Below are 15,289 nucleotides of genomic sequence, written 5' to 3'. Positions count from 1 at the left end.
GGAGGTGTTTCCTCATCACCATTTCTCTTCCTCCTGCTTAAATTTCTTGCAGTTATTAAATGTTTAGACCAACATTCTCCCATTTAGTTTCCAGGAATGTGAGTGTAACTGGCATGGCCACTGTTGCGAATTCTGGGAGCTGAAATTTCCCAGGGAGAGAATCACTAATGTAGACAATGTACATTCAGAACCGGAAGAAAAATTTAAATGGACAATGTAATTTGCTTCAGTAGGAAATTGTTTCTTCAGAGCTTTGAGGAGCTCCCAAAGCAAAGAAAACACTGCTGATTGCAATGTCACAGGTGAACCAGATTATATTCTAGTTGTGAAAGCAGATAATTTTGAATCAGACATCAAATTTAAATGAGATAGGCCTAGCCTATCGTTTCCTTCCAGGACTTTCACTAGCAGTGATGACTGGAAGGCTGTTTTTGTTTTTCCTGGGTAACAGTAATGTCTTGTGCATGTGCATAAGTGTAGACTTCCGGGCTGTTCCTCTGTCATGTGTATCTCTGTCTTGAGAAGCACACTGCAGGCAGCATACATGTCCTAGTTGGTATCTTCCTTTTACCTCATGGGCTAAAATCTTTCTGATCTGTTTTTGGAGAACTGTCCTGCTGGCAGAAAGATGGACAAGTCACATGTATTTTTTTCAATATTCCTTTGAGTGTAGAAAGAGTAAAAAGGTTCCAGGCCACTTGCAGCCACCAAAACAAGGTCTGTCACATTCACCTGTTTGAATAATTTGGTCCGAGTTGTGATGTAATTTGTGTATCATCCACTTCACCTTCATCACCTTTGACTTCAGTACACAAATCGGTGCCTCCTGAAGTGGCTGAAGCTGTGGGATGTGCTGGTGTTTGGGAAGGAGAAACCCTGCAGGAAGGGCCCACTGCACTCCGGGACCCACCCTCCTTTCAAGCCTTCCAGGGACCAGGGAACCAGGTGGAAGACCAAAGCACAGGTGACAGAGGAGGTCTTGGAGTCTGAACTGGATCAGCACAATCGACCAAAATGCAAGGTGAGGAAGCTAGTCACTGGCAAAGACGCAGCTGAAAGCATCACCTTTGCACTTCAGGTTAGTCAGATCGTTTTAAGCTTATCTGTTCTTGACAAGAATTCCTGTCTTGCAAGCTGAAAGTTGCCAAGAAGCGGTAAACTCACAGCAAAAGTTAGATCTGAATTCCAGATCCAGTGGGGGTTTTTCAGATACACAACAAACGGAAGCTTGCACATCTAGTTTTGTCTTATTGGCACATTTTACTGCTGCTCCTCCACTTTCATTTTGCATCTGTCTTAGCCTCCAAGCCAGGCAGAAAATCTTTGGGAACGGCTTCATCCCCTTCCTGGATAAGAAAAGAAGGGACTGCAGGGCCCTTAATATTTGGGTGCCAATGAGATTTGGTACTGCTGGTGGATGCTGCTTTCTTTTTTTCTACCTTGACATAAGATTAAAGATTCTTCTCCATTGTCATCTCATCACTTTTTGCTTTTTTTGCCTTCTGCCAACCCATTTGTTCTTTAGGAAATTTTAAATTGTCCCACAAACTTTTCCCCCTAAAAATTAATAGCTGATAGTTTAGGGTACATGGTATCAACATTCACACCTGTTGCAGATGTATTTCTGCGTCTTGCGCCTTCTGCCTATATGAATAATGCCCCTGGGCATCGAGGGCTATAAAGGCTTCTTTATTCAATCCTTTCCCCTCCGTACTATTGATTTTTTTTACACCACGCTAAGCAGCATTGAGTTTCTGAGACCCTTTGAAATGGCTAAATCACTTTTGTTCTGCTTGTAGATTGCTCTCCTTTGTGGACCACCTGGCCTGGGGAAGACTACTCTGGCTCACATCATTGCAAAGCATGCTGGATATAACGTGGTGGAAATGAATGCCAGGTAAGTCGTTCCTTTTTTTCAGCCTTAATGAAGTCAGACAGAACCGCTGGGCAGTGGTGAGTGCTGGAACACGCTTAATATATAAAGCAACCTAAACACCTGAGCTCCAGTCAAACTCAGGCTTCTGTTTCTTTCTGTGATGTATTGATCTCTGATTTAACTGTGCACAGGCATTGCCAGGTGTCCATGCGAGCACCTGCTCTCCTCTTTTGAGGTTGATAAATAGACCCTGTCAGGTCTGCCTCCATTCAAATCCTAAGAAAGAAAAACCCCGACTTCATGGATTAAGAGAAGAGGTACTTTTACTAACAATGAACTGAGAGCAGCAAAAGCAAGGCAAGATCTGGGGAAAATTGGCTTGAAAGTTACACATTGAAAGTCACCCCAAACCCCTCCCCCCCAGGGTCCAGCCGAGAAAGACCAATCAGCATCCAATATGATCTTATGGGAAAACCTCTTCAGCAGATGCTGTGTGCCTCCAGAGGCCCAGGATGGCTAGCCTTGGAAAAGCCCAAACAACTCCACTCAGTTGATGGGTGCAAACCTCCCTATTTCTATGACAGCTGAGGGCAAGCAAGCTGTAAACCAGACTCTGGAGATTCGGCTGACATAGACCCGAAGAGTAGGGAACACAGCATTGCTTCCCTTAGGAGGATTTTCACATAACGGGGAAAACTACCCCACCCAAGCACTGTGGTCGAAGCCACAGCTGCGCTGCCCCAGGACCAGGCGCAAAACTGCAGCCATCCCATCTGCAGCTGTGCTTGCTGCCCTGAACTCCTTGCACCCTGTGCTCAAATGTTTTCTTACTCCTGCTGCTTACAAGGCGCCTCCGGTCCGGCTCTTTGTGAAGCAACCGCTATACGAAGCCCTTCCTGAGGTTGCGGCAGCTTCCTTCACTATCTTTAACCCAGAATGTTTATTTCAGTGATGACCGTAGCCCAGATATCTTCCAAACGCAAATTGAGGCTGCCACTCAGATGAAATCGGTGCTGGGGGCCAATGAGAAGCCCAACTGCTTGGTCATTGATGAGATAGACGGTGCTCCAATGGTAAGGGAATCTTGGCTGATTTATCATACAGTTCTTCTGTATTCTGCAATTAATAGCACTTATATACCGCTTCACAGAGCTTTACAGCCCTCTCTAGGAGGTTCACAGAGTCAGCCTCTTTCTTGCCTGCAACAGTTGGGCCCTCATTTTACCGACCTTGGAAGGACGGAAGGCTGAGTCAACCCTAATGATGTGAGAGAGCTTGACCTTCTCTGTGAGTCCCTTTGAATAATTTTGGTCCTTCCACGTTCTCCTCTCAAGGATGAACACATCTAGCTCTTCTCAGTCGCTTCCTCCATCTTAGGATTTCTGTGAATCTTTTTTAAAAGAATCCTTTTTAAAGGAGGGGCTTTATTCTCCATATGGATGCATTTGTTCTCCTGCTTAGGATGTGGCCCACCTGGGGTTTTCCATTTTCCTTCCCTTGTTTGCTAGGATGAAATGGTTTTGAGTATTCTACACACGGAACAAGAGACATTGTGTTCCAGTGTTCAAACGGCGTATACTCTGTCCTTGTTTGGCAACTGCAATTGGTTCCAATGGTCGCTAAGCAAACCCCACGACTGAGAGACACTGAAGATTGCTGGTTGCTGCTGTCTCGTTTACATAAAGTTCTTATGTAGCAATGCTCCCACCCAGGCATGTGTTGTTGTTCGGCACAGAAATGTGGCCATAAGTATATCAGAAATCCTTTTTACTACCGAGTTTCCCCGAAAGTAAAAGCCAACTGGAAAATAAGCTCTAGTATGATTTTTCGGGATGCTCGTAATATAAGCCCTATCCCAAAAATAAGACCTACCCAGAAAATAAACAAGGGTATGTTTATTACTGTCATGCTTGCAAATAGTTGCAAACAGAAGTAGTCACTAAATGAGGACTGGCTATAGAGCATTTGCAGGGTTAAGCAAACCTATTCATTTGAATTGGCATTTTCTGCTGGAACAGGCCAAAAACATGGTGAATTTTGGTGACAATGGAATGCGGAGACCAACCTGCTGTCATGGGACTGAGTGGAAGACACAGCCATTGATGGTTGCCTTCTGGAGTTGTGGGTGCTCCATCACTGGAGGTCTTAAAGAAAAGACCCCCAAGGTCCTTTTGTCCTATGATTTTATGGGTAGAAACTATGGCAGATGAAACAGTCTCCCTGTCCAGGGGCGTAGGATATCCTCTCGGGAGCTTTAGCTCTACCTTCTTCTTGCTTGTGCTATGATTGGTTAGTGATGTAGAGTTCAACTAGATTGATTCAGGATGACTCTTCCCAGAGTTTTCTGGCCCCCTGTGCTATCCCTGCAATTATTTTGGCCCTTTTTCTCTTTTCAGGCATCTATCAATGTGCTGTTAAGCATAATCAACCAGAAAGCTGGGATGGCAGAATCTGAAGACCGATCAAGTGGGGCAAAGAGCAAAAGACAACGGGGGCTTCTTCTACGGCCAATCATCTGCATTTGCAATGACCAGTAAGAGAGATTGTGTTTGGGAGAGTCTATGTGAGAGCACGCACACCTTTACAACAGATAAATTTATCATCTGTTCTTCCTCTTTAACATTACATCATAATTTCCTTCTTCCCATATTTTATCCTTTCTAATCATCAAATCTTAAATAACCAGTTCATTTTTTCAGTTTTCAGCAGAAAGGCCATAAGGGGTTTTCTAGTCCCAAATGTCCTTTCCTTAATCAAAAAGTCATTTTTACCATTTGTCAAATACTGTTATTGTCACCAGCCATTCCTCCGTTCTGGATGTTTTCATATCTTTCCATCTTTGTGCATATTTTTTCCTTCTGTTTTTCAGATACGTTCCTGCTTTGCGGCTTCTGAAGCAGCAAGCTTTTCTTCTCCACTTTCCTTCCACTCTGCAGTCTAGGCTGGTCCAGAGGCTGCATGAGGCAAGCACACCCAACCCCCCCATGGTTTTTTATTTCCTTTTTTGTGATGGTTTTCTCTGCAGTAAGAATATTGTATGAGTTAGCATCAAAAGATAGACCTGCTTGGTCTTTGCCCCAGACAGAACCGGTAGTCTTTGACCACCATTGAGCTCAACATTTCTGTTGCTATATGAGATTGTTCTTAAGTCAGTTTTGCTCCATTTTTTTAACCTTTCTTGCCACAGTTAAGTGAATTATTGCAAATGTTAGATTAGTAACATCGTTTAGTGAATCTGGCTTCCCCACTGACCTTGTTTGTCATGTCATAAAAAGCCATCACATGACTCTGGGACGCTGCAGCCATCATAAACATGAACCAGTTGTCAAGCATCTGTGACCATGGGGATGCTGCAACAGCCATAAGTGCGAAAAATGGCCATAAGTCACTTTTTCAGTGCGATTGTAACTTTGAAGAATCACTGAATGAATGGCTGTAAGTCTGGGACTACCAGTACAGAAAAGTGTGGAAATAATGGATTCAATTATTTTCCCTTTTAGCCTGCAAGCCGCCTAGTCTCTGCAAGTTGCAGAATATACCTGGTTCCTACTTGCTTGTTTAATCCTGTGGAAGGAAGTTCCTCTGATCCTTCTGTGGCCAGTAATATCAGAAGGGTCATCTCATTGATGGCTCTCCCATTTTAGAAGATTGACTTATCTGTTACTCTTAACGTTCAAAAGCTAGATAGAAACAATACTGGCCTAAAAGTTTTTTGCTCCAAGCAATAGTCAGGATTTTGCTAATTACTTATTCGTATGCTAATTATGGTAATAAAAAAATGTTGCTAATGCATTTTGTGTATGCAAGGCCATCTGTGCAGCAGCCTAATGCTGCCCATCCTTATGCCTTTCAGATTGCCATCCTACAGGGCATGAAAGCTGATATTGGGGCACTCACAACATTGTGTGAGAAGACCGACAATGACATTCGCTCTTGTATTAACACTTTGCAGGTTAGTTACATTATTGGCAGATTCCGTTTTTCCCCATCTTGTAAGTTGAAAGCAGAGATTTAATGCCATACAAATGCTCTATTATTATTTCATCACCATGCTCATATCTTCTTATTTAAAAGGTTATGCATAAACACTTCACTGCCGTGATACTGTTGGGCCACTATAAAAATGTGCTGCTTGAGAACCAGATATGCAGCTCTAAAAGACGGGTGCCGAACTCAAACATTGCTGCATCTCCATAAGGAGTAGAAGTTTGCCTGTTTGGTGAAAGATTCTCAGACAGATGAACCTGGTGTCTTTTGCTCGCTCAGATTCTTTCTGAGCTAAGCTGGTCATGATCAGAATCTTGACACTTCCCTTCCCTTCTCCATTTCACCCCATGTGACCCAGTCTCCTCTTATTCAAGTTCCTGTATAGCCGAGGGAAGAAAGAGCTGAATGTGAGGACAGTTCAGGCTGCAACAGTTGGCTTAAAGGACCGGAACAAAGGGCTGTTTTCCATCTGGCAGGAGATCTTCCAGCTGCCCAAAGTGCGGAGGTGAGAAAGAATTGCTCTTGTGTCTCACTCAACTGAGACAGGAGGAGACCAATTGCAACCATTGTGTGCTACTTAAGAAGTTTGACCTGGAGACCAAAAAGACCCTCTTCACCCCTACAACCTCAATGAAGTGGCCCTGAGCCAGTTGTGCTCTTGCAGCTCAACCTATCTTGCCAGGATGGTAATTGGAGTAAGTGTAGGAAGATGCATAATATAAATCATCCTTTACTGCTGGGGAACAAATAAGAACCTCCATTATTCATATGGATCAAAGCAAACCCAGTCATGCGTCCAGTTTTTAGTAAGCTGTATTGCAAAACTGGCTTTTTTAATCTTGATTCTCTGAAAAATCCTTTAATTTTTAATACTTGGAAATTCTTTCTTAATCATTGTTTCTGAGGTCCGTGGAACAGGTTTTGCTGAAATTTTTCAACTTTGTATCCAGAGCTGTCCAAGACAGATCTCAAGATGTTTTAAAACAAAAGTGGCTAAATCAGCATGGCACAGGGTAACTGCTTGTGTGAAGTTTCCAAAAGCTGACCTGATTAATTTATGAGCCTTGAGACAACGTTCAAAAGAAATCCATTCATTTATTAGGATCAACATTTTGGCATGTTCTTCTGCGGAGCCAAAACTGATTTTTGCTTTATGGCATCTGAACTTTACCCCTCCCTTCTGTCTGTGTCATAAATTACATCCACCAACAAGGTGCTGCAGTAGGCTATGAACGTGCCCATTTCACACGCTAGCTGTAGAAATATGAGACCTGGCTCTGGCCAAAGGTATGCATGGCATTCTCCTCCCTTTTCTCTCTTTTTTATGTCAACTTGATAATAGTCATGGAAAGGCTTTACAAGTTGACAGCTTGCCTGCTGCAATAAATTAAATTGCACAGGAATTCATCTGGTATCCTCATTTGTGCAGAGGGACTTTAGGCCCTTGAAACACTTTGTTTTGGCAGGGAAAATAGCAAAATATACATCATGACATTGAATGCACTTTATTGCGGTATTTGAAGAAAACTAGATACAACTTGGCTTTAAATGAGACATAAATGATTAAGGAGGTTGTTTGTTCTGTCACTGGATAATTGGATCTGCGTCCTTCAAGCCAAGACTCTTGCCCTGCTCTTTCTTCTGTGTGCAGTGAGAGCATTTTTCTATTGAGGTGCCAGACATTAACATGCCACAGCTACCAGGCTTGGGGAGCAGATAATTCTGTATTTAAACATTTATTACCCAGAGGACAGACTTTGGGGTTTCTCCTCCAGCTTCTCCACTTTACTAAGATTCGTTATTTAAGATATTGACTGCCCTTTATCTGTTCCTTAACTTAAATAACCTAGAAATGTCATTTACTGTCTTTTCTTTGCTCCTCCCACAGAAACCAATCTTTGTTCTTATTGCTTTCTCTTTCTTGCCAAGGAAGAACTTAGGAACAGACCCTTCCCTTCCAGCCAGCCTTCTTCTTAGTGGAGCTGATGATGACTTTGGCAGAGGCGCAGGTCAGACGGCCATCAGTTCCTCCACGCAGCAGTTCCATCGCATTTTGCACCTTAGTGTTTCTTCAGGGGAATATGAAAAGCTTAGCCAGGTACCTACCAGTATTTAGTTTAAGTTCATTTCCTCAGTTCAAACCTGTCTCCCCATCTCACCAATTGTGTTTGGTTGCTGAAAGAGTTCTGTTGACTCGGAGGGAGGGAGGGAGGGAGAGAGAGAAAAAAGATTTTTACAAAAATAAAAAAGCATGAAATAACACGACCCGTTCTCTTTACACCACCCCAAAATTATACTTTTCAGTGGCTGGTATCCTAGAGCGAGATTTCCAACCCTACTAAATGTGGTGATCTTGGAAAAGTTGGGCCCTTTTATTTTTCAGGGCTCTGTGGCTAAAGGCAAAGTCAACCAATAAATGCAGTTCTTCTGTGGTTTCCCCAGATCTTGAAAGGTCTGTTGAATTCAGTCCATGCAAAACCCTTCTCCTGTTAGTTGACCAGCTGCTCTTCCAGTTCAGCCAGGGGTGAGGGTGTCTCCTGCTCCATTTTCTATCAGAGGTGATACTCCCTTGAATTGGCAACAGATGCTTCATGGGTGAAGCTCAAGTAAGTTGCTTTTATGAGAAGACGCAAAAAAAGCTCTTACAGTACCAAATTCAACTCTTGCAGATACTGGAATCCGTTAGAAACATCATCCTAATAAGATCAAAGAAAACGTATTGACTAGGAGAATAATGGCACGACAGGTTAGGATTAGGTGCTTATTACAAGAAAACATATTTCTTTTAAAGAGGGTTTTTGGGATTGCAACATATTTATTTTCACTGCAATTACAGAGAATGTGCTTGGCTGGGGAAGCTGTTGGGTTGAGAGTCCCTTTTCCGAGCGGGGCCCTTCACGTTTATCATGTCTCTTCCTTGAGAGCAAACCGAGGATGCACCGTGACTTGTCCTGTGCTATGGCCTGGCCGGGGACAAGGATCCCTAGGCAAATCACCCAGGAGGTGGTTGCGTTGGAGTGCCGGCAGGCCATTGGCGGGAAAGGGGCTCTGGCAGGGGGCAGCCGAGAATAAATGCGATGGGTTGGCTGTGGGGGGACCCTGCGGTGGAGTGGGTGCAGCCATGTTCCCCTGTTTAATTGTCCTAGATCCCATCTACACAACGGTCTGGTCTAGTCTCGGACTTTGTGTTGTGGCTGGCTTCACCCTGGCCCCATTTCTTGCAGGGCTTGTACGACAATTTCCTCAATATGAAGGTGAAGGATTCCAGCTTGGACTCGGTCTGCTTGGCCTTGGAGTGGCTTGGCTTCTCTGATCTGCTGGGCAAGGCAATCCTGTGCAGCCAGAGCTTTCAGCTGATGAGATACTTGCCCTTCCTCCCAGTTTCTTTCCACGTGCTCTTTGCTGCTTCCAGTATTCCCAGACTGACATATCCACACAGCCAACATGAGGTATGAATGGAGAGAAAACCGTCAGGGACTGGCTAGGAAAAAACAAAAAAGTGAGTTTTGCATCATGATTCACAAAATCCCCCGATGATCATGAAGTGGAGAACTGCCCTTCCCTCTCTTTGGCTTCTGAAGTACGTGTTTCAAAGTTCATATGCCTCTTATGGAGATGAAGAATCATAGTTTAGGGATAAAAATCGCACTTTTGCATGCAAATTCAGACAGTCTCAAGTTCAGTTTAGGTCTGAGAGAAAAAACTGCAGAAAACTCCTAAATGCAAGATCTACTGTCAACTGTCTTCGAGATAGAATGGGAAAGAAACAAATATCACAAGAGAGATTAGAACCTCATTTTATTATAATAATCGTGAAAGCCTTCCAACAGTTTTCCTTCTTTCTCTTTTATACCAAAGACAGTCAGGGTGGGGTAATCTTGACTTTCTTTCTCACACCTATCTGTTTTTCTGAACTAAGTTCACATTTTCCAAACAGATGTTGCATTTTTCCTCAAGGCTATCTGTAGAAGGCAGCTCCTTAGGGAGGCTTTGACAGCCAACCAACCCTTCGCGGCCTTTTGGGAGAAATGGCACTGTTTGCCAATATTCTGCATGATGGTGATGAAATCTCTTTGGAACTTTGCCTGCCTGCCAATGTTTCCTGTTCTTTTTCTCATTCAGGCTCTATCAAAACTGACCCAGATGCATCACCTGGTAGATTCCATGATTTCTGGAATTGCGCCCAACTCACGCAGTCGTGTCAGACCTCAATCTTTCACCATCGAAGCCCTTTGTCTCCTCTTGGAGATTATTTCACCAAAACTGAGACCGGTAAGAAAAACTTTTTCCTGGGGATGGGAAGGTTTTCATAGGACAGGACTGGCTGAACAAGCCACACAGTGGCTAGAGAGAGACAATAAGATCCAAATCCTTAGGTCAAAAGACATAGTCCCTGCTTTGATCTCTTTTGTAAGGCATGAACAAGAGCCAGTTTGTGGAGGTGTAATCCTGCCCTAGGCACAGAGCCAGCTGGGAGATCCTGGGCCAGCTTCTCTCAGCAGACAATGGCAAAACACTTCTGAGATCTTGCCAGGATAACTGCAGGGGCCTGTCCAGGCAGTTACCAGGAGTCAATGACTCAAAGGCGCAAGCGCACGCACACACACACGAATGCATTCACAATGCATTCTGGCAAGTGATGATAAACGATGCCAGCTGAAGCAAGAATGAAGAGCGGCTCACCAAGAAAGGCAGTTTTGTGCCAGCCTGCCTTGCCAATTATTCTCTAGCTTAAGACCTGTCCAAAGATCGACATTGCTATAGCCCCCAAATATGTTAGCAACATCTTCTTTTCTAGCCATGCTAATCTCAAGAAAAATTGGTAATGTATTCCCTGAAGTCTTCCAACTGTTGAACAGTTACATATATCTATCAGTGCTGGAAGATGCTGTGATTCTGAGTGAGCTCTGCCTGGCAACCTGGCGTGGTGTGGCCTATTTTTGGCAAGCTTCAGAGGCTGGTCTAAGCCACGAGTTAACTGTTTTTGAAGTCTGCATGTAAGAAACCAAAACCAAACAATTTCTTTCCCCCATTTGGTGGTGTTTGAAAATATAAGCCAGTCACTGACTTTTGATCCAGCGTTCTTTGTTGAGGTGGATTATTTTGGAGAAACAAGAATTGATGACACCATGCTGTCCTACTTACACACAAATGTAATGGTGGTTTAGTGGGTTTCTTAGTCTTGGTATTGCTCAGCAATTCCCTTCACAAAAACCCAATGAAGTCCAGCCAAAAGCAGACCAATGCTAGTCCACAGAGCAAAAGTTTCCCAAGCAAGGCAAATCCACCAGGCAAAATTAAATCCACAACACAAGAGGATTCACAGGCAAGAAAAGTCCAGAGTTCACAAGGCACAATCCAAAATCAAATTGATACCAAAACGGAATGAATTCATAGCAAGGCAGGAATCATGACAACCAGGAAACACAACTAGGAAATGAACACATTGTTCCAAGTCTTGTCTCCATCTGTCTGCTGTGCTAAATAGCCAGCTTCTGGTGCAGCCCATCAAGAGGGACAAGGCTGCCTCCTCATGAGCAATCTGGCTAACCTCCTCTGCTATTGCCTTTGCCCTATGGCACAGGTGGCACGCAGAGCCCTCTCTCAGCTTCACCACGCATGCATGTGTGTCCCCCTCTGACCAGCTGGTTTCCAGGTCTCTGCCGTGAATACACGGGGGGAGGGTGCATGCGGGAAGGACGCACGCATGCGTGGGGATCACACACACACACACGCAGGGGGTGAGGCGCGCATATTGGATTATGGGTGCCCACACGCTTTCGGCACGTGACGACAAAAAGGTTAGCCATCACTATCGTATGTGTTCTCGGATCAGATACAGAAGGCAGTTCATCATTAACCAGATGCTTTCTGTTCATCATTAACCTGTATGCTTTCCCAAGTGAAGCCTCAGGGCTGTCCTGCAGAAGCTGTGCTTCAGCCAGATCACTCTCAGCCGCTGCTGCTGGGAGCCATTGACTCCCTCCTTCCAATCATACACTGGAAGCTTTGCCAGAAAGTTGGGGTTGAATGCAGCAAAAATTACTGGGAACACCAAGTTGACAAAGTTCTTGAAAATGAACAGGTCAAGATCCTGTGGAACTTTCAGATCCAAACAGACAGACATCTGGCCCACAGCAAATCTGACATCATTATTATGGAAATGAAGTGTGTTTCATTGATATTGCAATACCAGGTGATGCACGAATTGAAGAAAAAAAGCTTGAAAAAATAATGAAATGGCATGATTTGCAAATTGAAGTTGAGTGATTGTGGAGGAAGATTGTTCACGCCTTTTTGAGTTATTGGCAGGCGCCATTTTAGACGATCTCTTACAGCATCTGCTATTTTGAAAGTCAGGAGGAGCGCCCACCATTTTGAATGCTGGAAGGAGCAACGGCAGTTAATTTCGGTGCCAGGAAGTGGCTGTGCTGTTGTTCACATTGTGCTGATCGACTGAACAGTGGGGTAATTTTTTTCCAGAGCTCTTCACAGTAGTTTCCAACTAATATCTGTGATAACAATTTGGGCTGGAATTTGTGAAGAGATTGGAGTGGGCCCTGCAGTATACTCCGTGTTTCCAGAACAGCACCGTTGACTCAGAGCCAGGCTCCCTGTTGCTCAGGGTTCCTCCCGCTCGCTTCCACGCCATCTCAATTGGGCCTGGTCCTAGATTCTTGGTAGTAGCTAGTATTCCCTAGGATGGCTGATCATTCTATCTCGGGCAGCAGCACTCGGGCGGAGGCTTCCCTTAGACCTCGGCCCACATCGGGGGATACCAATGCCAGGTTAGGTAGGCCTTACCACCAGGGGCACTACTACCAGATCCCGAACAAGCGGATCGGTGGCTTGGGCAGCTGCTACTATTGGCTATAGAGAGGCCAAGGGATGGCAGAAGGCCTCTAGGAGGGCACAGGCCAGTCGCTCCCCTCCGGTTTTAGTTTTAAAGACTCTATCCTCTCATTCTCGGCCCAGTTCACCCCCAGCTCTGGACATACAGGGATGGTCACCTGATATCGTCATTCTCCAAGGGCTGTTAGTGGAGGAGGTTGGGTTGGGGCCTGCTTCCCCACCCCACCTCTCAGAGGTGGTTCCGGCCTCCAAGACTGTTACCAGGCGTATGACACCGGAGACCACCTTCACCCCCACTGCGGCAGGACTCTGCCTTGAAGGGGGTCAACTCCTTAGGAGATTCATGACCTCATCTCAGCAGCAATTTCCCAGGGGGTTGATAGTGCATTACAGCACAGGGGACAAGCCTCCAGGTCGCTTATCTCAACCAGGGCCTTGTCAGCACCGCTGGATCCTCCTTCACCCGCTCATTTTCCTGTGCACTGCTTGGAGTGTCCAAGCATGGGTTAAATTCTGTCACACTGCCCAAGGACTGGATTAAAATTCTTGGCCAAGCCTCTTGGCTTCCTGTATCCTCAGTTTTTCAGTCCAGCCCATCAGGACAATTTTACTATAGCTATTTAATTTGGGAGGTTTTTTTCCCTCTTTTCCTATAGTGTTACTATCTTAAAGTGTTTTAATTTTATTCCTTTTGTACCTAGTGTTTTAGTTGATTGGTAGGTTGTTTTTATGTCTGTGGTTCGAGCTGCTAGTTTTCAGCCCCCAAAGGCCTTATGCCTTGTCTGGAGCTGGGCCTCACGCCTGGGCTGTTTCTCTTCACCGGCGGACTCGTCCGAGGCTTCGGCGACCCATCCGGCTTCAGCGCGACCTGTGGCAAGGTTCCAGACTGCACAGTGAGTTTTCTGCCGGGCGCTGGGAAGCCCTGCGGCCATAACGCATGTCTCCCTGGGCATTTTGGAGGTCCTTGGCAGTGCCGCGTGTTCTACTGGGCACTGCCATTTTGCCACACTTCCAGCAGCCATTTTGTTTGACTAATTCCCGGGCCTTTTAGCAGCCGAACATCTCTGAGAGTGGCGTCTGATTGCCTCGATCCGGATCGCCGGCAGAGGCCTCGGATCAAGAGCGGCTTTCGGAGACCTTGGCTGCTGCCACCCTCCATGTGCTATGTGCCTGCCTGTGACACACCAGACTTGTTCCAGCCCTCTTCAGGCAGCGTTGTGACCGAATGGCACAACTGTCCTTTGATGTGGTGGTGAGTGCGGCTGCCATCTCCCTCCTTCCCCCCAACATCTTGGGCCACCTTTCACCTTTGAGGGTTTCGGCTGCCACTTTGGGCAGCAATGGAAGAGGAGGCCATCATGGAAGCTCCAGAACCTGCAGGCCCCACTTCAGTGCAGGATAGGCCCTGCACCAGGAAGGAAGGCTGTGCTGCGAGGGAAGCTCTTAAGACAGCATCCTTATACCAGGCAGGTGGCTGCAGGCCTGGATAGGAAGACCTCCAGGCACCAGAGGGCCCCAAATCATCAACCTAGCAGGGCCCAAAGGCAGACTATGGCTGTAGCTCAGGTTCATCGAGCTGATCCACCTGAGTCCCCAGGGAGCCAGGGACCTGATCCATCTGAACCCCCTTTGTCTTCCTGCAGGGGAGATCTTCAAGGCTTGTCTCCCTGGGTATTTCGGATAGATCCTTTGGGGACCATTCTCCTTACCTTGCGGAGGGGGCTGACCTTTTTGGCTGAGATGTCAGAGAGGATAGGGATTCTCTTTCCCCTTCTCCTCCAGTGCTCCATAGGACCCTATCTTCTTCCACTGCCACCAGGGCGGGGACCTGCCCAGCGGAAGACCAGGGCCCATTCTTATCAGCAGAGATGCGGGAGGTAATTGCCACAGCGATCTCCCAGGGCATCGCCCAGGAGATGCAGGAACGTGACAACAGATCTTCCAAGGGACACAAAAGCAAGTCCAGAGCATGTGGACATGCTTTGTCTCCTTCCTCAGTGGCTAGCGCTAGCTCTGTCTGGGAGGAGGAGGATCTGATGGAACCTGACCTGTCGGAAGACGAAGGGCTGGTTCCAGACAAACCTGCCTTTGCGGGGTTGTTTAAACCCTCATTGTTCAAATCTATTTTGCATAAGGCTAAGGTGATCAGGTGAGAATCCAACCCCACCATTGTGGCTCTTCGGTGCAGGGTCTGGGGCTACTTACCTTCACTTCAATGTTCCAGGACTTACCTTATTTCCATCTCTCAGATCAGCTGCATCTTCGTAAAAAACTGCACTCTTCCGGCCAGAGGAGTTTTTTTAAAGATATCATACAATGGTTCTGAAATGACATCTGCCAGCTCCTTCAGAACTCTGGGGTGTAACCCATCAGGTTCCGGTGATTCTCCAGTGCGCTGCTTAGAGAATCCAAAGAAATGGGTTAATTTTGGTCTGCTTGCCTAGAGACTGAATTGAAGAAGCTTGGCCACGCCTTTTTCACTCGGCTGGTCAGTTTTTCAATTCAGTCTGCCTAACGAGACGCAATCGCATTCATTCCTGCTATTTACTCTATTCCTTTGGATTTTCTATTGCA

At 45.8% G+C, this 15,289-nt stretch overlaps 1 protein-coding gene across 2 annotated transcripts in view; it reads left to right on the top strand.

Annotated features, from left to right (window-relative positions):
- Nucleotides 1–15,289, top strand: part of CHTF18 (chromosome transmission fidelity factor 18) — a 42,581-nt gene that overhangs the window by 16,560 nt on the left and 10,732 nt on the right. The window contains exons 8-17 of one of the 2 annotated variants that reach the window (XM_081965794.1): nt 809–1,021; nt 1,800–1,897; nt 2,826–2,949; nt 4,273–4,409; nt 4,746–4,839; nt 5,730–5,828; nt 6,238–6,368; nt 7,793–7,961; nt 9,088–9,312; nt 9,986–10,135. In XM_081965794.1, the coding sequence (XP_081821920.1) occupies nt 809–1,021; nt 1,800–1,897; nt 2,826–2,949; nt 4,273–4,409; nt 4,746–4,839; nt 5,730–5,828; nt 6,238–6,368; nt 7,793–7,961; nt 9,088–9,312; nt 9,986–10,135 (1,440 nt within the window). The remainder of the gene's footprint in view (nt 1–808; nt 1,022–1,799; nt 1,898–2,825; nt 2,950–4,272; nt 4,410–4,745; nt 4,840–5,729; nt 5,829–6,237; nt 6,369–7,792; nt 7,962–9,087; nt 9,313–9,985; nt 10,136–15,289) is intronic. The other variant, XM_081965795.1, reaches the window with a different exon arrangement.

The sequence above is a fragment of the Natrix helvetica genome (genome assembly GCF_964273705.1).
Source record: "Natrix helvetica genome assembly, chromosome: 13".
Classification (NCBI taxonomy): Eukaryota; Metazoa; Chordata; class Lepidosauria; order Squamata; family Natricidae; genus Natrix; species Natrix helvetica.
This window is presented reverse-complemented; position numbering and strand designations above follow the sequence as displayed.